Source organism: Maylandia zebra, linkage group LG8 (genome assembly GCF_041146795.1).
Source record: "Maylandia zebra isolate NMK-2024a linkage group LG8, Mzebra_GT3a, whole genome shotgun sequence".
Taxonomy (NCBI): Eukaryota; Metazoa; Chordata; class Actinopteri; order Cichliformes; family Cichlidae; genus Maylandia; species Maylandia zebra.
Genome location: NC_135174.1, coordinates 2271167 through 2298249, shown reverse-complemented (window position 1 = coordinate 2298249; position 27083 = coordinate 2271167). Strand labels below are relative to the sequence as shown.

Genomic DNA, 27083 nt, shown 5'->3' with positions numbered 1-27083 from the left:
CTGCTAATCAAATGTAAAATCTGAACTATTACAAATAATGAAGAAAGAAGTCTGGGATCACATGAAGAGATAAAAGTCACTGAGACAGTTTTGTAGCCAGAGACTTTTACAGTGCTAAACCAAGCCTTATATGCCATATAGTATGAAAGAATGCAAATGCAGGCCACCATATGTCAGCGTGATACATTTGATGCTAGCTTAATTAGATTCATGTCTTTTTCACATAAGCACTGAGAGACTCTGGAGATCAAACCCAGTGTGACTGAAGACTATTCTGACAGTCTAAGCTATTCTGCAGGGATTCACCTTCAGCTTTATCAAACTGAATTTATTGACTCTGAATATATTTTTTTAAAAGCCCAGTTTACTGAAACAAGCCAAGCTCAAAAAATTAAACAAGCACATCTGTTCTATTAGGACTATTTAATATTACAATTGCTAAGAAAAGAACATTCCCAGTTAAGATTCTGACTCATGCCTCGCCCTGTTCATCCTTTGAACCTGTTAAAGGTCACCTTCAAAGCATGTTCACAAGCCCCGGTGTACGCACAGTCCTGTAGACCGCTGGTAGCACTCCCACTGCTTACCTTTTGACCCACTAGGCATCCATTATTCTGTCTTTAAATGTAAACAGTTGACATCAACTGTAATAATAGATTTCTATGAATATCGCGTATATCGTAGTCCTGTTTACATAATCAAAATCTTGTGAAAGAGTTCCACCTTTACAGGAATCCAAATGAGAGTCACTGATACCGTCTACAATAACCTGAGGAGGCGTGGCATGCAGAGACATTCACAGACAGGCAAGCAGAGACAACCCCGTTCTGAGAAAACCACAAATCTATTAAAAAAAATGCTGTTTATGAGCTCACAAACAGACAAAGAACTCTTCAAATACATGAATAATAAAGAATCAGCTGAATTAAAAGGCTTGAGTGACATGGTTAACTGTGCATATCTACAGAGGACTAAAGGCTGTTTAAACATCTTACATTCAGAGATTCTCACAGATGCTAATCTAAAGTGCTGAGTGAGCCTGCACATGCTCAACTTGTAAGAACCTCTCCATCATCATTACAGCTTTCCCTGCTAAAGTTCAAAAGGAGTTATTAACAACTTTTTATCACTCATTCTTCTCTAGATCACATACTCTGACCAAGAGGAAACTCATCTGTCAAGATGCTAAATCACTGAAGCTTGTGTATCTGTTAATGCGAATCGAAACTGATGTCTGAACAGTGAAAGCAGACCAGCTGGTCTCTCAGCTTGCCCAGCTCCAGTCATTGTCGGTGTCCGATGAGAACGAAATAATCGCAACTTTCAGCAGCAATAACCAACAGGTCAGGAGTTTTATGACAGCGGTGCTGGAGATGAAAGGACAGAGATCGCTATACTTTGAAATACAAAACAACATTAAAAAAGCTGAGAACAAAAATAAATAGAAAAATGTTAAATAGTTAAATATTGTTCGACTGTAACTGTTATTATAATTTATGACAGTATGTTTGCACTGAAGCACCGCAGCAATTTCCTAATGTTGTAAACCTGCTCAACATTTGGCAATAAAACCCTTTCTGATTCTGATTACTATTTATCTGATTCCAAAAAATCAGATAAATATCAGCCTGACCAAATGACAACGGTAGGAAACCAATATGTGAAAGAAATGAACAACAGTGTACCGATTTTCAGTTACTTACACCTTCTGTAGTATGACCTCTACAGCTGAGACTAATGAGTGTTTTTTGTAATTGCTGTGTTTTCCCCCATGTTAGCACATCTGTATCATGAGGAATCTGCTGTATTCAAACAGTGAAGTGTGAAATAATCCTCATTTCAACACAAATTCAGACTCAGCTCAAACTCACAGATGGCTGTCAGCTCGATGTTAAGAGGCTGCTGTACACCTGCGGTTAATAATACAAATAACATGAGTACTGTAATGTGGTAATTGTTTTTCATTCTCATTTCACAAAGAAGGAAAAACAAAAACTCAAAAATGCACTGAGGCCTCAAAATGCAGAATCTCAATCCAATGGCTGAGCTTGCCATGTCCGTACTGTATATACAGGCTACTGCCTGATACGAGTGAGGACGTTTGCATTCTTGACTGCTCTGACATTCCTGTCAACTTTTAAAAAAAATATTTTGAATTGTCTGAAATTCAGTCACAATAAAAAACTGTTTTTACTTCCAAAGTGTCAGCGCTAACACCGTCTCACCAGTCACCCAAATTTTCATGGTTTCCAGACAATATTTGTATCTAGAAATCCAATTAGCCTCTGGGCCCAGAAATGATGCAGAGAAATTTTGATGCGACCTGAAAATGTTTAATCTCGGGTGAAAAATGTTAGGGCACTAATGGCTGGCCAGCATACAGCTGGTTTGTTCGTTCTTGGTTTCAGCAGGTCAAATTCATGCAAATGATTCTGACCAAGTGCACATTAACATGTTAAAGCTAAATTCTGTTGAACACTTCACAGGAGTTCACAGCAAGTTGCATAAATGTGCTGTCGCGTCTAAATAAAGGTGTATTACACAAACACACGCGGGGGCGGTTTTTGATTGATAGCGAGAGAACTGTGCAGCTTTGATGGAGAGGTAACATTTATGAAACTAGGAGGGAAGTCGTTAAACTTTCATACTGAGAAACTGCATGAAAGTAAGCAAGCCTCCAGCTCATTCTGCTGCAGATTTGCTGTTGTGCGTGGGATTGTTGTCCTGGAGTATGACCCAGTTTCAACCAAGCTTTAGCTGTCAGACAGATGGCCTCACATTTGACTCTAGAATACTTTGGCAAACAGAGAGTTCACAGTCGACTCTATGACTGCAAGGTGCCCAGGGTCCTGTACTACGAAAGAGTTCAACATACCCAGGGTACAGTATCTTTCCATTAAATGGATTCACTTACCCAAACACTGCCAATCAAGTTAAGCGATCACATGAAGCTGACTGTCAATTCACTGAAGCTTTCTTCCACGTGCTCACATGAAAGGGTGGCATTGGTAGCATTTGACTAATCACAAATATGGCAGCAAAACAGCTTTTAAAAGCAGAATGGGAGGCAGAGCCTTCAGCTGTGAAACTAGCCCCCAGTTTGGATTCAGGAGACAGCCACCCTTTACTTTTAAGATTAGACTTCAAACTTTTCCTCCCTTAGTTATGCTGCAGTAGGTCTAGGTTGCTCGGGGATTCCCATGATGCTCCAAGTGTTTCTTCTTCACTCACCGTTTATTTCCCCACTCACTGTGTTTATGCAACACTCTACATTTAATGATTAATGGCTCTGGTTCTCTTCCACAGCATGTCTTTATCCTGTCTTCCTTCTCTCACCCCAAAATGGTCGCAGCAGATGGCCCCGCCCCTCCCTGAGCCTGGTTCTGCTGGAGGTTTCTTCCTGTTAAAAGGGAGTTTTTCCTTCCCACTGTCACCAAGGTGCTTGCTCATAGGGGGTCATATGATTGTTGGGTTGCCTTTAAGCAACTGTTATAATTTTTGGCACAATGTTTAAAAAAAAAAAAAAAAAAAAAAAAAACCTGAATTGAGTTCAATTGAAGTATGAGGGGTTTGTGCTGATATGCATCATGATGCACATCATGATCAAAGAGCTTCTCTTTAGTATCTCGTTTGGCCAAAAGACACAGTTTCAGAAGTATTGTAGTTTGCTAACACCTTTGCAAACCTGAGCCGTGCTGTCGTGTATTTTTTCAGAGAGGCTTTCTGCTGTCCACGTTCCATAAAAGCCATATTTGCTCAGTCTTTTTCTAATTGTACTGTCAGAAACTTTTAACCTTGTACAATGCTAACTCAGGCCTGTAGACTCTGACATTTGGAGTGAATTTCCTGTGGTGTCCACTCCTAGGACAGTACACACTGAGAGTAGATTGATAGACTTTAAATTGTTTAAAAAAGGATTTATAACCCAGACTGATGGGAAGGGTCATAAAAGCCCATCAACAATTGCTGATGTCTTTTCTTTGCTTTCACCTCTGCTGTTATAGAGATGGTCACAAATGGTGATGATCAATTAATCGATTGCATTTGATTGTCAACACCTGGATGCTTCTCTTTCTTTTAATTCTGATGGAAGCAGTAGGGGTGTACTTAATGTTTCACACACTGTGTCAACATTTTGGCCTAAGTTTTGTTAAATAAATGATAACAGGGTCTCATCGTGAGTTTAATTTTTAAGACCTGCTGAGGACAGGTTTATTTGAGCTCTTGTTACATAAAACCTACACTTGAAGAAGGTTGCTTTTTAATATGACATTACTTTTGTTTGTCTGTGCAAGGAGAACAATTTCAGTAACAAACAAAAATGCATCAACTTTGTTTGTTTTGTTTGTTTTCAAACAAGGATTAGTTTATTTATTTCACTAAATAGAACAAATCTGATCCTGCTACCAATGACCACATTACTAGCATTGTGACATGCTTATTTAGCACAGCGTGTTTAGTTGGGAATGTTATGTGCATGCTCCTTGAAGTGACAGCAATTGGAAAATTAAAAGGAAGTTTCAAGATTAAGGAGAAAAAGGAAAAAACCCATACACTGATAGGGTGATGCACTGATTTGACACTGTACCTGTCATAGATAGTCACAGATCTGCACTCTTCTTCTTGCGTCATACTACTTGTTTTAGAAGCTGTGTTCTTAACTTCCATCTGTGTTACAAAGTGTATAGTGGGTCAGCAGCGTGTGTTTAAAAACTGTTTTGCTCCACAGGGCGGTCAGCATGTCCTTACATGGGGAACTAAGCTCCCTTGATGAATTTAGGATGGTGCTTAGATGGCATAATGGGTACATTGAGTTTTATGCTAACACAAATAAGCTCAGCATCACTGCTCCTAAAAACAGTCTACACTCTTTGTGCCATTCCTTACGCTCAAATCCTCTTACAGTAGGCTACACCTCTTTCTGCTAATTTCACCCCCACTGTGGTTACAGGTACTTGTGAAATGATATTATTCACTTTCAGCAGTAACCTGAGTCCATGAAAGCAAACAGCTGAAGATGAGAAAGTGCTATGACAAACATGTTTGTTTCCTCTCACAGGGAACTCTAGTCACCATGTCACCATGTCTGTTAGTGAGCAAAACAAGAAGCAATGATGCTGTTATACAACCAGAAAGGAAATGTTAAATGTATTTCATCCTAACATATTTCCTATTGTTGCATGTGTGATGCTAGCATTATACTCTGGACATCCATTGTAGCCATCAGCCACCTAGAACTGACATTTTGTTAACTTTGTTAGAGATTACCATTTGTGACATCTGCCACCTGTGATGGGGTCATCACTGTGTACATTCATCCACAGAACTGCACTGAGGTTTGAACAATAGATTCATTCACTCATTCCTTTGTGAGTAACACTGCTCGTCAGGTCAGAAAATGTTCTTTTACAAGCGCGTCCATGCTCACAGGTGTACACACGGGTGCTCACACCCACAAACTACACCCTTTTTGGCTCCTACCTCAAAGCACACTGTGTTCTGTTGATCTTACGTGCTGCACAATAATGTTTAATATTTAGTATTTACTGTCATATTCCCATAGATCATTGTGATGTTGTTTATTATGTTGCTCTTTTTTCTTCTGCTGCTTTTTTCTCTTTTTTCTTTCTCAACAGGTGACCCAGGTGATTGATAGATGTAGTTTTTGTCTGCTTATTTTGTTGGTTTTTGGGTTTTGCCCTTTATCCCCGTCCCTCTTCCCCACTGTTTTTCTTTCCCTCTTTCTTTTCCCCAATCAAGTCTGTCCCGTATTTAGCAAGTTAAAATAAAATAAACAATAAAAGGTAAAAAATAAATAAATACATAAATAAATGTTCTTGTGTGGCATCGATTACAAATAACATATGTGTTACTTAAAATGGCAGGTTATTTGTATCAAACTGATTCAAAGGTCCCTTCTGTGAATTTCTACTTTAACATGGTGCAGGGATATGTTATTTGGGGGGGGGGGGGTTGCTTTGCAATGTGGTAGGATCCCCCAAGGAAAAAGGTGTATTACACACACACGGCTCTTTGTCTGGTCCTGGGTGAGGGACCAGACAAAGAGCAATTCAAAGGACCCCTATAACTGTCAAAAGAGCAAGGGACCTGTGTACCCTGCACAAGACTGGGTTACCACGGCCCCATCCACAAAGAGCGACTGGTGCCCAGGTGCAGTCCGAAAAACCTGCCCTGGCAGACTGATTTCCGACTATCGAGGGTGGCTTTTGGGACATGGAATATCACCTCTCTGAAAGGGGAAGAACCTGAACTAGCTTGGGCTCGGGAACCAGTCTCCTGGAGAGGGGATCGACGTTGTTCCAATCTGGAATTGCCTTCAGTGAGAGGCAGTGAGCAGGGTGGGCAATCCTTTATCTGCTCAGTACACTGGAGTTTCTGCCAGTGAGTGAGGGGGGTGTTTCCCTGCGCCTTCAGCTTGGGGAACAGGTCCTGACTGTTATCTGCAATTATTTGCCAAGTGACAGGTCAGAATACTCAACCTTCTTGGAGTCAGTGGTGGAGGGTGCTCAAGGGTGCTACATGTAGTGAATCCATTTTCCTACTGGGAGACTTTAATGCTCATGTAGGCAATGACAGCAAGACCTGGAGAGGCGTGATTGGGAGGAACAATCTGAAATTAAGGTGTGTTCTGTTACTGGACTTCATCCATAGTGAACACAGTCCATCAGGGCTGCCCTCTGTCACAGATTCTGGACATAGGCCAGATGGTGGGAGGCTTGTGCTTTGGTGACCTCAGAATCTCATCCCTCCTTTTTGCAGGTCATGTGGTTCTGCTGGCTTCATGAGGTAGTGATCTGCAACTCGCGTTGGAGCGGCTGAATGTGAAGCAGTGGGAAAGAGGATCTGCACTTCCAGGTCTGAGTCCATGGTCCTCAGTCGGAAAAGGGTGGGGAAAAACTAAACAAACAAAAAACACACTTAGAGTTGAATTTTGCTAATTTTGACCTAAAGCAGGAACATAATGGTCACTTTCCATTTGCATCTTTCATGCAGTTTTTATAAACTCTTTAAAGTGAGAAAATGTAATGGGACAGTGAATTCATCCTTAAGAAGCTGATTTACTTTTCCAGTGTCGCTCCTTAATCCCAGTTAAGTGGAACCAGCTAGTCCCAAACAGGTGTCGTCGTTGTCTCAACTGCAACCAGATAAGCCATCTTCACCTTCTCCTCATTAAAATGCAAGTAGCTGGTTTCCACTCGTTCATCAGTTCCAGTATTAACTGTTCCACTTTTACTTTCTCCCTCTAATGCTGCTTCAACCCTCAGACTTTCATGCTCCAACTTAATCTTCTCAGTTTTTGCTTCCCCATCTCTAATTTCATGTGCTGATCAACAAACAGTTCTGACCTGATATCACTGGACTGCCTCCAGAGGTTTACTTAAAATTGTGAGTCCTTCAACAACACTCCTCAATTAATTCCTTTTTTCCCAGCCCCTACAGATTAACTGTCAACTAGAAGTTCATTTAAAAAATTCAAGAAAAAAACAAACAGACAAAGTGAGAAACACAATCACAGAGAAATTGGGTACACTGTCTCCTCTTGGTAACATTGTCTCCTCTTGGTTACACTGTCTCCTCTTGGTAACATTGTCTCCTCTTGGTTACACTGTCTCCTCTTGGTAACGCTGTGTCCTCTTGGTAACGCTGTCTCCTCTTGGTAACACTGTCTCCTCTTGGTAACGCTGTCTCCTCTTGGTAACGCTGTGTCCTCTTGGTAACGCTGTCTCCTCTTGGTAACGCTGTGTCCTCTTGGTAACGCTGTGTCCTCTTGGTAACGCTGTCTCCTCTTGGTTACACTGTCTCCTCTTGGTAACGCTGTCTCCTCTTGGTAACGCTGTCTCCTCTTGGTAACGCTGTCTCCTCTTGGTAACGCTGTCTCCTCTTGGTAACGCTGTGTCCTCTTGGTAACGCTGTGTCCTCTTGGTAACGCTGTCTCCTCTTGGTAACGCTGTGTCCTCTTGGTAACGCTGTGTCCTCTTGGTAACGCTGTGTCCTCTTGGTAACGCTGTGTCCTCTTGGTAACGCTGTCTCCTCTTGGTTACGCTGTCTCCTCTTGGTAACGCTGTGTCCTCTTGGTAACGCTGTGTCCTCTTGGTCTTGAACCAGGGATCTTTTAGGTGTTAACCATTACACTGGAGTAGAGAGCAGCCTAAAATACTAGCTTTTACCTACTGCTGCTTCTTTTTACATCAACACAGTGGATATCTTTATTTAAATTGACCTGTACCAGATCTCCTTTGGAATTCTGTGCTCTGGCTTCATTTACTCTCTGCAAACAAACATTTCCCTGTAACAGGGATTAAATGAACACAAACACATAGCTGCTGCCATGCTGTTTGGTTTGTGCTGACACATCATCAGTCACCAGAAACTATGTATTGATCTGCATATAAAGTGCACTTAGCAGGAGTGCTGCAGGATTAGAGGGAGGGATGCAGAGGAACATGAAAGGTAGGAATGGAGCAGGAGGAAGAAGATGAGACGTAGGGGCAGAGGGAAACAAAAGGCCTGCATGTAAATTTACAAGCCGTTATTAAGTCATGCGTACCTGAAAGAAAGCTGCTTTGCTGTTTTGAGTGTCCTAGTCACAGGAAACAGTAAAGGCGTAGAGGCAGTAGGATGAAACATTATCAAGAGGAGCAAACAGTAATTTTTCAGCAAATCCAGGGGTGATGTAGAAAAAAGGCTAGGCTAATGCTTTAAAATAAGTAAATACAAAACGCTGTCTTTGTGCAAGCATTGTACAGCAAACATGTCAAAATCCTTAAATAAGCATCAAAGCAGCCAAGATGAGAGTCAGGACATCCAGTCATAAAGTCTGAGCTAAAAAAGAATGCAGGCGTGTGCTGTGCCTTTGAGCCGAAGTGCAAAGTTTATAGAAGCAATCATATGATAACATGAGTCCTGCTAAACCTACTAAACAATGTACATTTAATTCTACACCACAACAGCAGCCACATTTGACATCATTTATCTAAGAGCTACAAATAAACAAACAAATAAATAAATCTAACCACGGGACTATTTTTTACATGTTATTACTGATAATAATATTTAATTATTCCATAAACCTCCTCAGGCACTCTAATATAAGGCTGACACTGCACACTTTGTAAGAGTACTACTTCAAACATAAATAAAAACATAAAAGTACACATAAAACAAATGAACTCATTATAACAAAGCTCACGTTATGGACTCATGAATTTCTCTTCAGTCAGTATGTTCAGGAATTACATTAAATGACGAGCTTTGGCATGAAAGCAGTGCCTCCTGCTGCAGCCATGGCTCACAGGCTACCACATGCTGAGATGGCGACTGGTGGAAGCTTGTCTGTGTAGTGACCAGGAGTCTCCACCTCCAACTCTGCTTTTGCTTTTAATTTCCTGCTACGTCTCTGGGTGCTGAAAGCAGCATTCTGAGGGAAATGCCCACAGGACATTATAACAGATCACCTTCACCTTAGTGGTTGAAACACAAGCACCCACTCCAATCATGATGATAATAAACTCGAAGTAAAATGTGCAACTTTCCCTACAATTTCCACAGAACCTGCTAAGATATAAGCTTTCTTAAAATTAGAACCACTGGCAGCGCAATTTAGACTTGACTAAACAGACGGTCGAATAAAACACCCAGTCTGGATACGTCTAAACAAGAAATTTGGTATTTTTATTATAAACATGTTATATTTGTGTAGGAGTCATTTTCAAATCTAATATTCAAATCTTATATCAGATGGATGTGGCAGAAAACACTGCCCTCGCATGTGAGCTACAACATATGATACTCTTCAATATTGTTATTTAATAGTAACACTGGTATTATATAATGTTTAACATTATATTTTAATGATAATAATAACAAAAATGTAAAATATTACAGAGTTGTTCGTGACCAGATGTGACATGTTGAAATGTTTCCGTTTGAATACTGAAGTGTGAAGACCGTATGCCACTTCAGTCCAGCTGTAATTGTCAATATAAATGCAAAGACTCGTCTTTATTTATTTTTAATCTAATCCTGTTGATTTTGAAGGAATTAAATTAGGAATAAAACTGATAGTTTTCAAGTAAAAATACATGAAAACCAAAGATTGTTTGACTTGTCATGTGACTCTGCTGCTGCCATCTTGCTGACTGACTATCAGCTTCTATAAAAACACTTGTGTTGGTTTTGGAAAGAAAAACAATAATAAAAATAACAATCAGACAAAATATTTCACTGTTGAGAAGATTTTCTACAATATTTTACCATTATGAGTTTGATATATCACAATGAGTAGTACTTAGTACTTATTTTCGTGCAATGTGATGCTGAGTGACTGTTAAACACTGGCTCTGATAAAGAAAAAAATATGAACCAGTGTCTATCACAAGCCTCCCCCATCAGCCTCCTACTAGATGCACGTATGGTAGAAATGTAAAAATCTGTGATTTAGAGAAAAGTTGACCTCGGTGACCTGACGGGTTTGACATTTGAACTTGTCTGAGCCTTTTAGCAGATGCACCTGTGGCATGAATTTCATAATCCTGCAAGTTATTCACAAACTGTCCATGTCGCCCAGCAGGGTGACAACAATATCCCATCGGCCTTTTACGGCGGAGGAGTGAAATGATATTCCAGTCAGCTATGTTAATGCATGTGTTATTACTTTCTGAGTTTTAATGGCACAAATGTGACATCCAGTAATAGCTCATCAAAATACCCTAAATGAGCTTCAAAAACTGTCATGGAAGAAGAGACTAAAAAGGCTAAACTACTGAAGTAATCCTGTAACAGTCTGCCGTTTGCAGCTCATTGTAAAACACGACGAACCTCTGATTCCTTAATATTCAGTCTTTTGACCATCACACTGTCACCCGTGAGCAGCAGCCAACATTTATGTTTTGTGTGCCACCTCGTCTGTGGCGCTTTTCTGGGATTCTGTTACATCTGACTGATGAAATAAAGAACAACAAAAGTCCCCCGCCCCAAGCAGAGGCTTGGTCTTTTTATAAACTTGGCCTTAAAAATGCTGTATTGGTTGGAGGCGTTTTTCGATGGCTCTAGAGTTAATCTAACATGTTGTCTTTTGATTGTCAGAATATCCAGAGGAAACGCACACACTGCACTTAAAAGCTTTTGGCTTTGAACCTTGGGTCTGACTCTATTCATATAATACACATTAATCTGACTGACAGAGCATATGAACATTTTTAGCCTAGAAAATCAAGCTCCACTGGATACAGGACAGACAGCGACTGCCCATCTATTCACATTTTCCTACCAAAAACTTCAACCTGTTCCAAGGGTTTTCCAGTATCAGCTCATTGCATCTTAGTACTACTGCAGTCATCAGCAATATGATGGCAACATTATGTCAGCGACAATTCCCAAAACAAGCAAAACAGATCTGCCAACGCTGGAATAATCTCAGTCCAGGCCAGAAATGCTGCACGCAGACGAAAACTGCACATTAACACGAATGCATATTAATTAAGATGTTGTGTGCAGGTATATCAGACCATCTGTTCCCTTCAAGAAGAAAGAAAATACTCTGAGCTCACGCGATCATTCACGTGCAACTTTTTGTAAAGCAACACCTCCTCTCACGTAGACCTCCGGATGACTGACTGATTTCACCGCATGAGCCTTCCAAAGAGGGACGTCCAGTCCTGCTGGAACGAAGTGCAGCAGATGTTGCAGGCTTCATGCTGCCAGTCTGCACCGCACTGCGCCCCGCATCCACCCAATACACAACACCAGCGCCGCCGCGCAGACTGCAAGCTGCTCAGCTCCTTTTTATGAACAACGACAGCACCACCACACACCGTTCTCCACCTCTCATCTGCTTGTCCTGTCTTTCTGTTAGTGCGTTTTCACGCCTCCTCCACCCCTGATCTCCTGTCAGCATGATGCGGACTCCCTGACCAGTGACTTCAATGTGGAGGAGCTGTCATCCCTTAATGCGGTAAACTCCCAGCCCACATCACAACACGCACGCACGCACACTCACAGAGCCGAGCAGAAAGACGCAGTGAACTCTCACTGCAGCGCCGGTATTTTGCTCCAGAAGCAGCAGAGAGACACTTACAGTACGCAAGAACTGGATTTCATCCTCGCCTTCTCCTCCTTCAGCCATGGTTAGTGTTCACACGGTGAGGCTCGTACAGCGTCTGTGTGCTGAGGCTGGCTGTGCTTGTGTGCGAGTGTGTGTGTTGTGTGAGCAGAGAAAGGCAACGCATAGATGAACTCCTCTTTCATTGGATGGCTCACGCTCGTCGGGGGCGGAGCTGCACAGGAGCGTGTATGTGTGTAGTGTGCGTGCTCGAACGCTACGTTGGTCGGGTTACTCCCTCTGCTGGCCACTGTGGTCCCTGCCAGCAGAGAGCATTTCCACTAAACCGGGAGTGAGGAACTCCAGGCCTCAAGGGCCAGTATCCTGCAGGTTTTGGATCACACCCTGGGTCAGCAGACCTGAATCAAATGATTCGTTCAGTTCCCGGCCTCTGGAGAACTTCAAGACATGTTGAGGACATAATTTAGCCATTTCAATCAGTTATGCTGGATCAAGGACTAAAACCTGTAGGACACCGGCCCTTGAGCCCTGGAGTTCCTCCACCTGTGGACTAAACAAAGTCACAGTCATCAGTCTGGGTTGTGTATGTTTGTGTATGTTGATGACATGTATATTTCAGTTTATCTCATAGTGACAGTAAATGATGATGCTTCAGTCAAAACTGTTATATAATAAGAAAAACTTCAGCGAGCTATGTTCCTACCATCACCTATAGTCACGAGCTGTGGGTAGTGACCGAAAGAACGAGATCGCGGATAAAAACGACAGAAATGAGCTTCCTCCGAAGGGTGGCTGGCCTCTCCCTTAGAGATAGGGCAGGGACGCCGGAGATCCAGGGCAGGGACGCCGGAGATCCGGGGTAGAGCCGCTGCTCCTCCACATCGAAAGGAGCCAGCTGAGGTGGTTTGGGTATCTGACAAGGATGCATCCTGGGCGCCTCCTGGGTGAGGTGTTCCGGGCATGTCCCACTGGGAGGAGGCCCTGGGACAGACCCAGGACACGCTGGAGAGATTATATCTCTCGGCTGGCCTGGGAACGCCTTGGTGTTCCCCCGGATAAGCTGGAGGAGGTGGCTGGGGAGAGGGCGGTCTGGGCTTCTCTGCTTAGGCTGCTGCCCCCGCGACCCAGCCCCGGATAAACAGAAGAAGATGGATGCATGTTTAAACAGCTTGGCTATATCAATGACTATTTAGTGTCAACTTCTTAACCATCTTTTAAAGTCAAATATGACAAATACAAATTTTGTAAATAAAAAGAATTTGACCTCCTGTATTTCTGCATCATTTAAGTTGACTATAGAATCGAGTAGCCCCTGTTTTCACAAAGAAACTTGAATGGTTTTGTCTTTCCTTCTGGAGGTATGTGGCTGTGGCTTACCTTCCTGCATCTTCATGATGTTCCTGTTGTCCTCTGGGAAAATCTGTATGTTAGTCACAAATTTATTTTTTAAAGTTTATTCTGCAGTGGTGGTGCACATGGCAAACACAGTGCAAATACTCATCGACCTAAGTGTACAAAAGAATCGATTTGTACATTTTGCTGTACACTGTTTCCTGTGTACTAAAGTAGACATAAGTGAACATCATTATCATTTGTCATCTATAAATAAATCAGTTCATGCAATTAAAAAGTTCAGTTGGTCTTCAGTTAGACAAGCGTGTTCAGGTGTGCTCCAAATGATTGTTACTGGGCGAAAATATTTGCTTTACAGTGAAATTAGTGTTTAAAGTGAAGCTTAGCTTTCTTTGTACGGTTTAAGCTCTAAAAACACTGGAGCCCACATCATCTATGGAGTTGCCTCAGCAGATGATCTTCCATCTTACACTGTCCACATTTTAAATGAAATTATTATTATTGTGCCACATGCATCACTCTGCATGCTGTGTGGACCTGTGAAAGTCAAAGGAACAAGGTGTTGAGGACTCAGTGAGGAGCCACAGAAGAGACCCCGTCTCTGTTAACTGTACTGATTTTATCTGTTTTGATTTTATAAACAGTTTTGTTTGTTTGTTAATTAGTTTGTTTGTTTGCTTGTTTTAATCAATTTTAAATCGTGCTTTTTATTTGTTTTTGTTTCTAATGTCTCTGTAAAGCACTTTGAATCACCTTGTTGTTGAATTGTGCTATACAAATAAACTTGCCTTGCCTTACTGTCAAGAAACATCCGAGGCTGCAGCTTGGGAACAACAATTCTACTCTGGAATCATGGGAGGCATTTGATCTCATTCAGTTCAGTACAATTCCAATCAGTTGTATGTAAACGGGGACAGTTCACAACAACTGTCATCTTGAGGGTGATATAGGGGGAAACTGTCCAGGAAAGACACTATAAAAAGAAGGAACCCATAAAATCAGATTAAAACAATGGGAAGAGTGGGGAGGAAGAACTACCATTTAATGGGAAGAGACCCGTAGCAGAGCAGAGAACAGAGGAAAAGAAACCACAAACAGGACAAACGAAAGAGTCTGAATAGAAATATTAGCTTTTCCTTCTTTCCTGACCGTCTTTGTCACAGTGAAAATTTTAGCATCTTCAATTCTGCCACTTCCAGGTCCACCGTTTCCAAACCACCAATCACAGCAGGTCTCAGTATCATCTTGTAAACCTTCCATTTCATGCCTGACACTCATCTCCACCCACTTCAACCTACCTGCCCTTTCTTCTTCACTTCTCTTGGTTTGGATGCTTAAGCCCAGGTACGTAAGACTGATCTACGCTCACTGCCTCAACTCTGCATTTCTACCCCCCCCCCCCCCCCCACACACACACACACACACACACACACACACACACACACACACACACACACACACACACACACACACACACACACAAAAGCTTTCATTCCTTTCCCTCCAGGCTCTTGGACACTGCTGCCTAAGCTCATCTGTCATCACTATTGCAACCAGAAAGAAGCTCCGAGCTGATCCCTGATGTATTCTTCACATTGACCTGCACCACACATCTCACTGTCCTTGTACATCCCCTGTATCATCCTCAAATACTTCTCCACACCTCCCGACTTTCTCAGTTCCCCTCTTGGCAGCCTATCATATGCCTTCTCTAGACAAAGACTCAGTGTAACTCCTTTTGTTCTTCTCTGCATTTCCTCCCTCAACACCCTCAAAGAGAATACTGCATCTGTAGTATCATCAGACCTCTCTTCTTATCCCAACTTTCAGGTTTGTGTTATGGGCATCGTCCATGTCAAAGACAGCTTCTGTTTTCACAGATGGACTTTTTGCTTCTACAAAAAGGTGAATCTGAAAGTTAAACTCAGAAAAAAGACAGAGCCAACTTTAAGCTTAAGACTGGTTTATTTTTAATTATCAGAAATCCACAGTCTTCTATGTAAAAATAAAGGGGACTGAGAAGGTATCAAAGTTCCATAAAAACGTTGAACAGACACTGCAGCATTAAGATTTGTAAAGAGCACTTAACCAGCAAATCTTTCAACTGTCGAATCTCCTGATTTGACATCTGAACATGGCTGCACCCCGAGCGGTTTAAGATCAACACTGGCTGCCATCATAATGACACTGAAAAATATCCAGAAACCTTTTTTCATGGTTTATGTCAGAAAATGTTCTTAACAACAATGCTGTCACATTTCTCCTTTAGTCTGCCAAGTATCTATAACTGATCCATAAACTACATTTACTTTGATAAAATGTTTAGAAAACCAACTACACAGAAATCACAATGTAAACAGTAGCGATCACAACCCTTGTGCTGAAATATTACAATAGTCTGACTAAAGCAACTAGCACCAAAATTATTTGGCAGAAACAGCATTATAACCTGACATAATCCGTCTTCTTTCCCTAAATGTGCAGACGAAGAACAGTTGTTTGAAATGTTTTATGTATATGTTGTTTTTAAACTTGAACAACATGCTGTCATTACGAGTGTGTTATCTATTATGCCAGCACATTTCAGTTTCCATATAAGATGCTGCTAAAGTTTTAGAAATAAAATGACCAACGTGAAATTAAAAGTTGAACACATTCTGTGTTTGTCTACAAATCTTCTCTTTACAAATAAAAAGCTAAAGTAAAATCAGTTGGTATTAACGAGCCCTCGTGAGAATCATTGGTTTGATTTGATCTCTTCTGTGCTTCACTTCTTCTCAGTGATCTTTGTTTGAGGGCATGTGTAAATGGTCTTCTCCAACAAGTATTAACCTTTAATTGCACATTTGGAAATCGGCCATTGAATGTGCAGCAAGAGCAGCAACAGCAGTTTTAATTAAGCACTTTGCTTTTTCAATTTTTTTTTAAAGAAAATACCACTATGTGCATCTGTCCAGTACCCGACAGACGGATGAACTGTCAACAACTGGCATGAAATGTTTTCCTGTAGTGTTTATCGTAATAGAAAAGTCTGAGGCCCTGTGTCTTTGTACAGGGATGTCAGTGAGAGGGAGTGACAGCAGTTACAGCAACAACTCATGGGAGCCAAAGTGGAATGGCTGGACTGTAAACTGGATCCTCTGTTGCAGCTTACACTTCATTGTCATAACCCAGGATGGGAGCGAGCCATCTCTCCACCTCCTCCACATTCATCTCTTTCCTGCTGGCATAGTCCTCCACCTACAGATGAGATGTGCACAGAGGCCACAAGTTTAGCTCTTGTTTGGGAAGAGACCCGCAGCATATCAACTAAGTTTGGCCGGTGTATGAGCAGAAAGATTCAGGCAGAAATGGAGCGCATAGAGAGACCAGGACATGGACAAAACAGAAAGCAGCACAGGAACTGGACATCTCTCTTTTTCAGGTTTAAGACCTTAAGAAATCATGACCTGCAGATATTAGATTAAAAACAGTCTGTTAAATGAAACTATAGTTGACACATGTTCAACACTGATGTACAGTGAGGCACATTATCAATGGATACCTGCTCCTTGGTGATCTTTCCAACAGCAAAGTATGAAGCCTGAGGGTTGGAGAAGTAAAGTCCCGACACAGAGGCGGCAGGTGTCATGGCCAGGGACACTGTCAGACCAATGCCTACAGTCACACACAAATGCACAAGTAAACACAAAAAGAAAACAAACACCCACACAACCCTACGCACACATGGAAAAAATATAGTAAATAAAATGTCCATGAGACAGACAGCAGATCAGTGTGTTGCATAAAAAACTACACCTAGCGTGGTTAGCCTCTCAACTGACATTTACGGGGTGGTTTTTAAGCCGTTGCGTGCACTACATCTGAGGAGATCATTACCTGCTCAGCCTACCTGTGCTCTGTTCTGTTTGGCACCCTGTGCAGATGCAACACCCGATCTCAAGCACACAGGTATATAAAAGCACTCTCACCTGTATGCTTTTTGCATGAGTGTGACTTTTCCTCTAAAAGGTGATTTGAAGCACATGAATGCACAATATCAACATACTGTCATCGTGATAAATAGGTGTAGAGAGTCACCTGAATCCATGTCCTGGTTTAGTTATAAAAACTGCAGCTGGAGTTTGGAGGCTGTGAAACTAAACCCCTGATTGTGGATTATATGCAGTAATGTGATTTGATCAAATGTTCATGATACAAATGTGAATACAGAAAGATATTTATGCATATCTGATTATTTTCATAGGCTATGAACATTTGCACACAGGCAGAAAACTGGAAGATTTCATTTGAAATTTGTACAAAATGAATATCTGAGGTTCATCCAGACTGTTCCACACTCCTCAAAGGTTCCGGTTCATGCTGACATCACAGCATCACGCAGCTGCTGCAGAATTTCACTTCACAAACCAGTAATTCTGATTATTTACTGCAATACTTTGTCGTCAAAAATACTTATGGAAGTTAAAGACGTCTGTCTAAGCTAATCCAACCCACTCATCTGTTCAGCATAACGTTTGTACTTAAGCAACAATGGATCCGTTTCAGGGAGTCAGATATGATGTGGTTTTGGTGTTCTCACCAGTCTTCTCCTGGATATTAGCCAGGCTCCACATCATAGTCTTCTCTGTGTGGTCGGGCTGGCTGGGGTAGCCAGCTGCCGGTCTGATTCCTTTGTACCGAACTCTGTGGAGATCCAAGGTATGCAGAGCCTCATCTGTGCTGTAGCCCCACAGCTCCTTACGCACACGAGCATGGAGCTCTTCAGCAAATGCCTTCATGGTGGACAGATGGACAAAGAAGAAACAAGTGAATGGAAACAATGCCTCTAAATGGGTGTTTATAACCTGGACACACTGTTCCCATATTGTATCCAGCTGCCTCTGGATACTGGAGACATCAAAGGACTATATGCCCGCAAGCACAGATTAAAAAGTAGGGTGTCAGCTGGAAAAGCATATACAGAAGTTCCCTTCCCTAAACGAAACTGTAGACTCTCATACTCCATTGTTCATCAGACTTTAGCAATCCCAGCTGAGATCAGAGCAGTATAATGTAGATGAGCGCTAGTAGTCAATGCAATGGCTGAGAGCTGAAACCAAGCACCTCTAACATGAAACGCCTGCACCCCCTGCAGCTAATGGCTATGACTTAAAATTGCAAGCCATGAATTTGAAACAAAAAGAAGAAAGGATTTTTAAATGGTAACCAGCTGTTACTTGCAAGTAACCCTAGAGTTACCGTGCCAACATTGGCGCTTGTACTGTGGTATAATTACCAAGGAGGAAGGAAGTTTTTAATGTTTTACAGGAAACAGTACCTCAGCTAGTCGATCGGCCAGAGCTTTCACCATGATGCTATTATAGTCGTCTCCCTGAGCTTGAAACTGCTGACTCAGTTCTTCAGCTCCAAACACACCCACAGCAAACAATCCAATGTAGTCTGCCACACCGCTGTCTACAGGGGCCACAAAGTCAGACACACACAGGTACGGCTCGGAGGAGGAGCCATCCTTCTCCACCTGCAGCACAAACACACAACACTGTTGAAAGAGCGCTGACAGAAAGGAGACGTTATGTGTTTAAAAATGAACATATTACAATACTTCGATTGGACAAGATGTTAAAGGTGTCTGTCGCAGCAGGATAAATCACAATCCCTCACCTGCTGCCGTAAGCCGTGGAACGTGGCGATGGGTTCTGTGTCCCCGTCCACTGCAGCGTCATCTTTGTACACCCTGATGTCGTCGCCGTTACTCTGGGCGCGCCAGAATCCCACCAGGCCCCGCCCCTTCAGTCTGCAGTCATCAATCATCTGGTGGATCAGCTGCTGGGCATCATCAAAGAGTTTGCGAGCTTCTGAACCTGCAGTAGCCAAAGATCACGAGTTCAGTGGCTTTCCCTGAATTCTTCCACTGTTTGCTCTTCTTGAAGCTTCATACTTTTATTCTAGTTTTCAAGACATGAGACCGTTTGTGATGAGGCTTCTGTGACAGGTTTTCACTGGATTTCTCAAGGACATCATTTTCTGATACTGCTCATTTGCTGTCGACGTTTTTCTTTCCACTTGTCCAGTTTCCTTACATTTTTGAGGAAGCGCCGCACACGCCCAGACAAGTTTTTAGTTAATAGCTCTTTGGAAATGGCCCTGTTGCTGTAAGAACACTATTTCCTGCCTGTCAAGCTGTGTTATCTTTGCCGTGTGTTTTTGCAAGAGGCTGCTGGTAGCACAGCGGCCAAGTTACAAATCAGGTACAAGAACTGGGCCCAAAACGAGTGGAAAGGGGCTGTACGAAGAAAACCCCTGAAAGACCTTCAGAAAGCCTTAAGAACACTGGGAAGCAAAATGTAATCAAATAACAGGGCGGTTCAAGACTTATTTATGGCTTAGTTTGTATGGTCTGATTCATTAATCAGTAAAATGTGACTTTTTCCCTCTCCTGCACTCCACTTGTATCCATTTATAATTGAATTTTAACCATTTCCTACAGTACAGGTGCAGTACATATTTATATATTTATATATTTCTAAATAACCCTGACTGAGCTTGTACCAACGGTCTTGTCATTGAAGATCTTCGGGTATCCCCTGTTGGGGTATTTTCCTCTCAGCTGCCACACATCAAAGAACGGCTTCCAGTCGATGAAGTCCAGCAGGCTGTTCAGATCGTACAAGTCAAACACACGAGTGCCCAGGAACTGAGGACAAACTGAAACACAGAGAAGTCTGCTCACAGTTCTGTATGTGCTTGTTTCAGCACCTGAAACCAAGGACAACGAGGGCTGCAACCATTCATAGAGTAATTCAAATAATTAGATCATTTAAAAACAATTCTCAACACAAAGTCTTTGCTTCGAGGCTCTGCAGTGCGCAGAAGTTTTAAACAGTGTAAATGTGACCGTTTCACCCACATCTGCTACTAAAAACAATCTGCAATACAAACGTATTTAGGAGCAGTGCACGAGTAAAAGGTCAGAGTCTGCTCACACGCCACGAAGAGCAAAGAGGCGGAGCCGTTACCGAGGTGTCCTAAACAGCAGCGCTGTTCCTGTGATTATCATTAAAGACTAGCAGGCGTCCTTCATCGAAGCACCTGATCAACGAACTCTGTAGCTGCTCCATCCACTGCTCTTTATTTTACACAATCTGCAGTGATCTGCAGTGCAGTCCAGAAGAAACTCTGAAACACCCGCATTTTTCCCTTTTATATATTTATTATAGCTCACTAATAAGACAAAAGTATTTCTCAACGATTACTCGATTAATCGATGGAATTATTTACAGATTATTCAATTCAATTCAATTCAATTTTATTTATATAGCGCCAAATCACAACAAAAGTCGCCTCAAGGCGCTTCATAGATACAGAGAAAAACCCAACAATCATATGACCCCCTATGAGCAAGCACTTTGGCGACAGTGGGAAGGAAAAACTCCCTTTTAACAGGAAGAAACCTCCGGCAGAACCAGGCTCAGGGAGGGGCGGCCATCTGCTGCGACCGGTTGGGGTGAGAGAAGGAAGACAGGATAAAGACATGCTGTGGAAGAGAGACAGAGGTTAATAACAGATATGATTCAATGCAGAGAGGTCTGTTAATACATAGTGAGTGAGAAAGGTGACTGGAAAGGAAAAACTCAATGCATCATGGGAATCCCCCGGCAGCCTACATCTATTGCAGCATAACAAAGGGAGGATTCAGGGTCACCTGGTCCAGCCCTAACTATATGCTTTAGAAAAAAGGAAAGTTTTAAGCCTAATCTTAAAAGTAGAGATAGTGTCTGTCTCCCGAATCCAAACTGGAAGCTGGTTCCACAGAAGAGGGGCCTGAAAACTGAAGGCTCTCCCTCCCATTCTACTTTTAAATACTCTAGGAACAACAAGTAGGCCTGCAGAGCGAGAGCGGAGCGCTCTAATAGGGTGATATGGTACTACAAGGTCATTAAGATAAGATGGGGCCTGATTATTTAAGACCTTGTATGTGAGGAGCAGGATTTTGAATTCAATTCTGGATTTAACAGGAAGCCAATGAAGGGAAGCCAAAACAGGAGAAATATGCTCTCTCTTTCTAGTCCCTGTCAGGACTCTTGCTGCAGCATTTTGGATTAGCTGAAGGCTTTTCAGTGAGTTTTTTGGACATCCTGATAATAATGAATTACAGTAGTCCAGCCTGGAAGTAATAAATGCATGAACTAGTTTTTCAGCGTCACTCTGAGACAGGATATTTCTAATTTTAGAGATGTTGCGCAAATGGAAGAAAGCAGTCTTACATATTTGTTTAATATGTGCGTTGAAGGACATGTCCTGGTCAAAAATGACTCCAAGGTTCCTCACCGCGTTACTGGAGGCCAAGGTAATGCCATCCAGAGTAAGAATCTGATTAGATACCATATTTCTAAGATTTTCAGGGCCGAGTACAATAACCTCAGTTTTATCTGAATTAAGAAGCAGAAAGTTAGCGGCCATCCAGGTCTTTATGTCTTTAAGACATTCCTGCAGTTTAACTAATTGGTGTGTGTTATCTGGCTTCATGGACAGATAGAGCTGGGTGTCATCTGCATAGCAGTGAAAATGTATGCTATGTCTTCTAATGATACTGCCTAAGGGAAGCATGTATAATGTAAACAGAATTGGTCCTAGCACTGAACCCTGTGGAACTCCATAATTAACCTCAGTGTGTGAAGAGGACTCTCCATTTACATGCACGAATTGGAGTCTATTAGATAGATATGATACAAACCACTGCAGCGCAGTACTTGTAATACCTACAGCATGTTCTAATCGCTCTAATAGGATATTATGATCAACAGTATCGAACGCTGCACTGAGGTCTAGCAGGACAAGCACAGAGATGAGTCCACTGTCAGAGGCCATAAGAAGATCATTTGTAACCTTCACTAAAGCTGTTTCTGTGCTGTGATGAGCTCTGAAACCTGACTGAAACTCTTCAAATAAACCATTCCTCTGCAGATGATCTGTTAGCTGTTTGACAACTACTCTTTCAAGGATTTTTGATATGAAAGGAAGGTTGGAGATTGGCCTATAATTAGCTAAGACTGCTGGGTCTAGAGATGGCTTTTTGAGTAAAGGTTTAACTACAGCCAGCTTGAAGGCCTGTGGTACATAGCCGATTATTAGAGATAGGTTGATCATATTTAAGATCGAAGAATTAATTAATGGCAGGACTTCTTTGAGCAGTTTTGTAGGAATGGGGTCTAAAAGACACGTTGATGGTTTGGAGGAAGTAATTATTGAAGTTAACTCAGAAAGATCAATTGGAGAAAAAGAGTCTAACTTAACATCAATGGTACTAAGAGTAGCTGTAGATAATATTACATCTGTGGGATGATTACTGGTAATTTTTTCTCTAATGATAAAAATTTTATTTGTGAAGAAGTTCATGAAGTCATTACTAGTTAACGTTAAAGGGATGGTTGGCTCAAAAGAGCTCTGACTTTTTGTCAGCCTGGCTACAGTGCTGAAGAGAAACCTAGGGTTGTTCTTATTTTCTTCAATCAGTGATGAATAGTAAGATGTTCTGGCTTTGCGGAGGGCTTTCTTATAAAGCAGCAAACTATTTCTCCAGGCTAAATGATGATCCTCTAGATTTGTGACACGCCATTTCCTCTCCAGATTACGAGTCATCTGCTTTAGGGTACGTGTTTCAGAATTATACCACGGAGTCAGGTACTTCTGATTTGAGGCCTTAGTTTTCACAGGAGCTACAGTATCCAGAGTCGTACGTAGTGAGGAGGTGAAATTATTAACAAGATAATCGACCTCTGTTGGGGTAGCGTTCAGATAGCTGCTTTGCTCTGTGTTGGTACAGGGCATTGGAGATGATAACAGTGGGTGGATTATATTCTTAAACTTAGTTACAGTGCTTTCAGAAAGACATCTACTTTGATAAAGTCTACTCTTCACCGCTGTGTAATCAATTATTGTAAAAGTAAATGTTATCAGGAAATGATCAGACAGGAGAGGGTTTTCAGGAAACACTGTTAAATGTTCAGGTTCGATGCCATATGTTAAAACAAGATCTAGAGTGTGATTAAAGTGGTGGGTGGGTTCTTTTACATTTTGAGAGAAACCAATTGAGTCTAATAACAGATTAAATGCCATGTTGAGGCTGTCATTTTTAGCATCTACATGGATGTTAAAATCACCCACAATAATTATTTTATCTGAGCTCAGAACTAAATCAGATAAAAACTCTGAGAAATCAGACAGAAACTCTGTGTAAGGCCCAGGTGGACGATAGATGATAACAAGTAAGACTGGTTTCTGAGTTTCACAGCTGGGGTGGACAATGTTAAGCATCAGGCTTTCAAATGAATTAAAAGTCTGTCTGGGTCTTTCAATAATTAATAGGCTGGTGTGAAAAATTGCTGCCACACCTCCCCCTCGGCCTGTGCTTCGAGATTTCTGGTAGTTAGAATGGCTCGGGGGTGTTGATTCATTTAAACTAACATAATCATCCTGCTGCAACCAGGTTTCTGTAAGGCAGAGTAAATCAATTTGTTGATCAATTATTAAGTCATGTACTAACAGAGACTTGGAGGAGAGAGACCTAATATTTAATAATCCACATTTCACTGTTTTACTCTTTGGTTCAGATGTGGATACTGTATTCTTCTTTCTTTGTGATTGTTTATGTTTAAGTTGTTTGTTGCTGGTTTTTAGTTTGTTTTTTGTCTTTTTGGAAGCTGACACAGTCTCTATGGAGATGGGTTTTTGGGGGGGTAGCAGGAGGAGAGAAGCTGCAGAGAGGCGTGTAAGACTGCAACTCTGCTTCCTGGTCCCAACTCTGGATAGTCATATTTTGGGGGGTTTAATAAATTTGTCCATATTTCTAGAAATGAGAGCTGCTCCATCCAAAGTGGGATGGATGCCGTCTCTCCTAACAAGACCAGGTTTCCTCCAGAAGGTTTGCCAATTATCTATGAAGCCCACATCGTTTCTGGGACACCACTCAGACAGCCAGCAATTTAAGGAGAACATGCGGCTAAACATGTCACTCCTGGTCTGATTGGGGAGGGGACCAGAGAAAACTACAGAGTCCGACATTGTTTTGGCAAAGTTACACACCGATTCAATATTGATTTTAGTGACCTCCGATTGGCGTAACCGGGTGTCATTACTGCCGACGTGAATTATGATTTTACTGAATTTACGTTTACCCTTAGCCAGCAGTTTTAAATTTCCTTCAATGTCGCCTGCTCTGGCCCCTGGAAGACAATTGACTATGGTTGCCGGTGTCTCTAGCTTCACATGTCTGAGAACAGAATCGCCAATTACCAGAGTTTGACCCCCGGCGGGTGTGTCGCCGAGTGGGGAAAAACGGTTAGACACATGAACGGGTTGGTGGTGTACCTGGGGCTTCTGTTTAGGACTATGCTTCCTCCTCACCGTGACCCAGCCGCCCTGATTCCCCAGCTGCTTGGGACCTGCCGGGGAACAGCTAGCGGGGCCTACGCTATCTTCGGCTGCACCAGCTACAGGGGCCTGGCTAGCTGCGGGTGAATGAAGGGTGCGAAGCCGAGTCTCCAATTCAGTAATCCTGGCCTCCAGAGCTGCAAATATGCTACATTTGTTACAGATATCATTACTGCTAAAGGAGGCCGAGGAGTAACTAAACATCTGACACAATGAGCAAGAAAGTGCAGGAGGGACAGGTGAAGTAGCCATGGTGCTAATGAGTCGGCTACGAGCTAAGCTAGGCTAGCGAGACAGTACAGAGACAGTGAGTGAATACTTTGGCTATAAATTAGGTAGTGAGTACACAGAAAGTGTGCTTCGGAGGAAGCACGTGAAGATTATACTATGAAAGAAGAATGTATTTAAAAGTTGTTAATTAAATCGCTAAGCAAATAAGCTACTCAGAAACACCACTGTGTTTGAGCAGGAACAGGAAGTGATACTCTACCACAGAGCGAGTTGAGCGAGCACAGTTCACAGCTGCAGCCCTAAATGCAACATTTCAAACTTCATCAAATGCAAATATTTTAGCACCTAATTAAAATGACACATTAGGTAACAACTACTACTGGTCATTGCTTGACTTGCCTGGCTGGGGCAGCGAGTGCCAGTCTACCTTTAATGCCTTCTCTCTCGCCTGGGACAGAGACAGGTAACAGCGATCCTGAACACACAGGGAGACAGTTGATTATGTCACAAGTATAACTCGGTGTCATCTACATATTTATTCACATGTGCCACGAACAGTCAAGTATGTGATTTCATTAACAGCAGCTCCGCTGTACAATGGTAAAGGGTGGAGAAACCACCGTTTGGTCACAGGAAATGTTCCATGTTTGGTTTCTTTTTCTCTACTGGCTGCTTTTACCTTCAGGGAATCATAGTGCTCTTGTCTGATCTCCTCATACTCCTCTTTCAGCTCCTCGAAGTACTCTTCCTTTGCCGTTTCATCCAGCAGCTGTGAACACTGAGACAGCCCGGGGAAAACGTGAAGTCAACACCACATTTTGTACTCCTTAAACAATGTGTAACCACACAAAGCCTGTGTGCTGGAAAAACTGATTTACATCCTGTACGGTTTAAAACTGAACCACACAGGATTTTTAGACAATTTGGAAGATTTTGCTTGATTGGTGCAAAAAGCTGAACTTCTCCCCTCAAAGCAGTATTAGCTATAACATGGATCATTTTATTTAGATTCATTTGAGGCTAGTACTGTCATTTCAAGTCAAATGTGTATAGAAACGTTCCCAATTTTAATGTTGTTTTTTTGCCATCCATCGTTCTTGATCATGGAAAAGTTGGAGTCAAGGCAGGCAGATGTTCTTACCACCACCACACTCCTGGAAGCATCCAGAACATGGATAACAGGGCAGCTGTAGCGAGGGGCAATCTTCACTGCTGTGTGTACCCTACCCAACACAAAGTACAGGTTATTATTCGACTGCTGCACTTCTGCTTACAGAAGGATTGTCTATACAAACAAATAAGGAGGCCCTGATGCTCTTATAGCCTCTCGAGGCTGCCTCACTTTTGGAGTCAGCCTCGAGTGGCTAGAAGATGAACTGCATCAGTGAGTCGATCCCAGTGGATACAACAAAAAAAGCTGTTTTCTGTCTGGATCGAAAAACAAAAGAAAACAACTGTTTCGGCCTCTGTGGACAGTTTCCAATGTTGTGACAACTCTGAAGTTACATTTGAACTAAATTATCTATATACTTGAGAATGGAGCTGGGCTACTTTAGGAAATTACAGTATATTACTCACTGCAAAGCCTACAGTGATTCTGTGCAGCATGCTTCACGTGTTCCACATTTTGTCATTTCTTCCAAAGTAGATTCATTTTTTACGTCCCCTTGGCTGAGTGTGAGGGTCATTGTCCCGTTGGAGCCTTCACCCCAGTCCCAGGTCCAGAGCTCTCTGGAGCAGGTTATCATGAAGGATATCTTCCTCTTGACCCTGACTAGTTCCTGCTGCCAAAAAACATCCCCACAGCATAATGCTACCACCACCACGCTTCGCTGTAGGGATGTTACTGGCCAGGTGAAGAGCAGTGCCTGGTTTCCTCCAGACACGAAGCCAAAGAGCTCAACCGTTCTTTCATCAGTTCCGAGAACTTTCTCGTGGTTTCTTTGATGTGCTGTACCTTTAACTTCTCCACAAAGTAATGCTG

At 42.2% G+C, this 27083-nt stretch overlaps 2 protein-coding genes across 10 annotated transcripts in view; both read right to left on the bottom strand.

The window, feature by feature from the left end:
* ryr2a (ryanodine receptor 2a (cardiac)) overlaps positions 1-12207 on the bottom strand; it is a 317523-nt gene extending 305316 nt beyond the window's left edge. For all 7 annotated transcript variants that reach the window (XM_014410059.4, XM_024799042.2, XM_076887178.1 and 4 more), the window contains exon 1: positions 12098-12207. In XM_014410059.4, the coding sequence (XP_014265545.3) occupies positions 12098-12145 (48 nt within the window). In that variant the 5' untranslated portion in view covers positions 12146-12207. The remainder of the gene's footprint in view (positions 1-12097) is intronic.
* Positions 12208-15381: 3174 nt separating this feature from the next.
* mtr (5-methyltetrahydrofolate-homocysteine methyltransferase) overlaps positions 15382-27083 on the bottom strand; it is a 28730-nt gene continuing 17028 nt past the window's right edge. For all 3 annotated transcript variants that reach the window (XM_004570383.6, XM_004570384.5, XM_076887177.1), the window contains 9 exons: positions 26241-26322; positions 25779-25877; positions 25499-25574; positions 19988-20143; positions 19100-19299; positions 18756-18956; positions 18018-18210; positions 16980-17092; positions 15382-16675 (listed from right to left, as the gene is read on the bottom strand). In XM_004570383.6, the coding sequence (XP_004570440.2) occupies positions 16586-16675; positions 16980-17092; positions 18018-18210; positions 18756-18956; positions 19100-19299; positions 19988-20143; positions 25499-25574; positions 25779-25877; positions 26241-26322 (1210 nt within the window). In that variant the 3' untranslated portion in view covers positions 15382-16585. The remainder of the gene's footprint in view (positions 16676-16979; positions 17093-18017; positions 18211-18755; positions 18957-19099; positions 19300-19987; positions 20144-25498; positions 25575-25778; positions 25878-26240; positions 26323-27083) is intronic.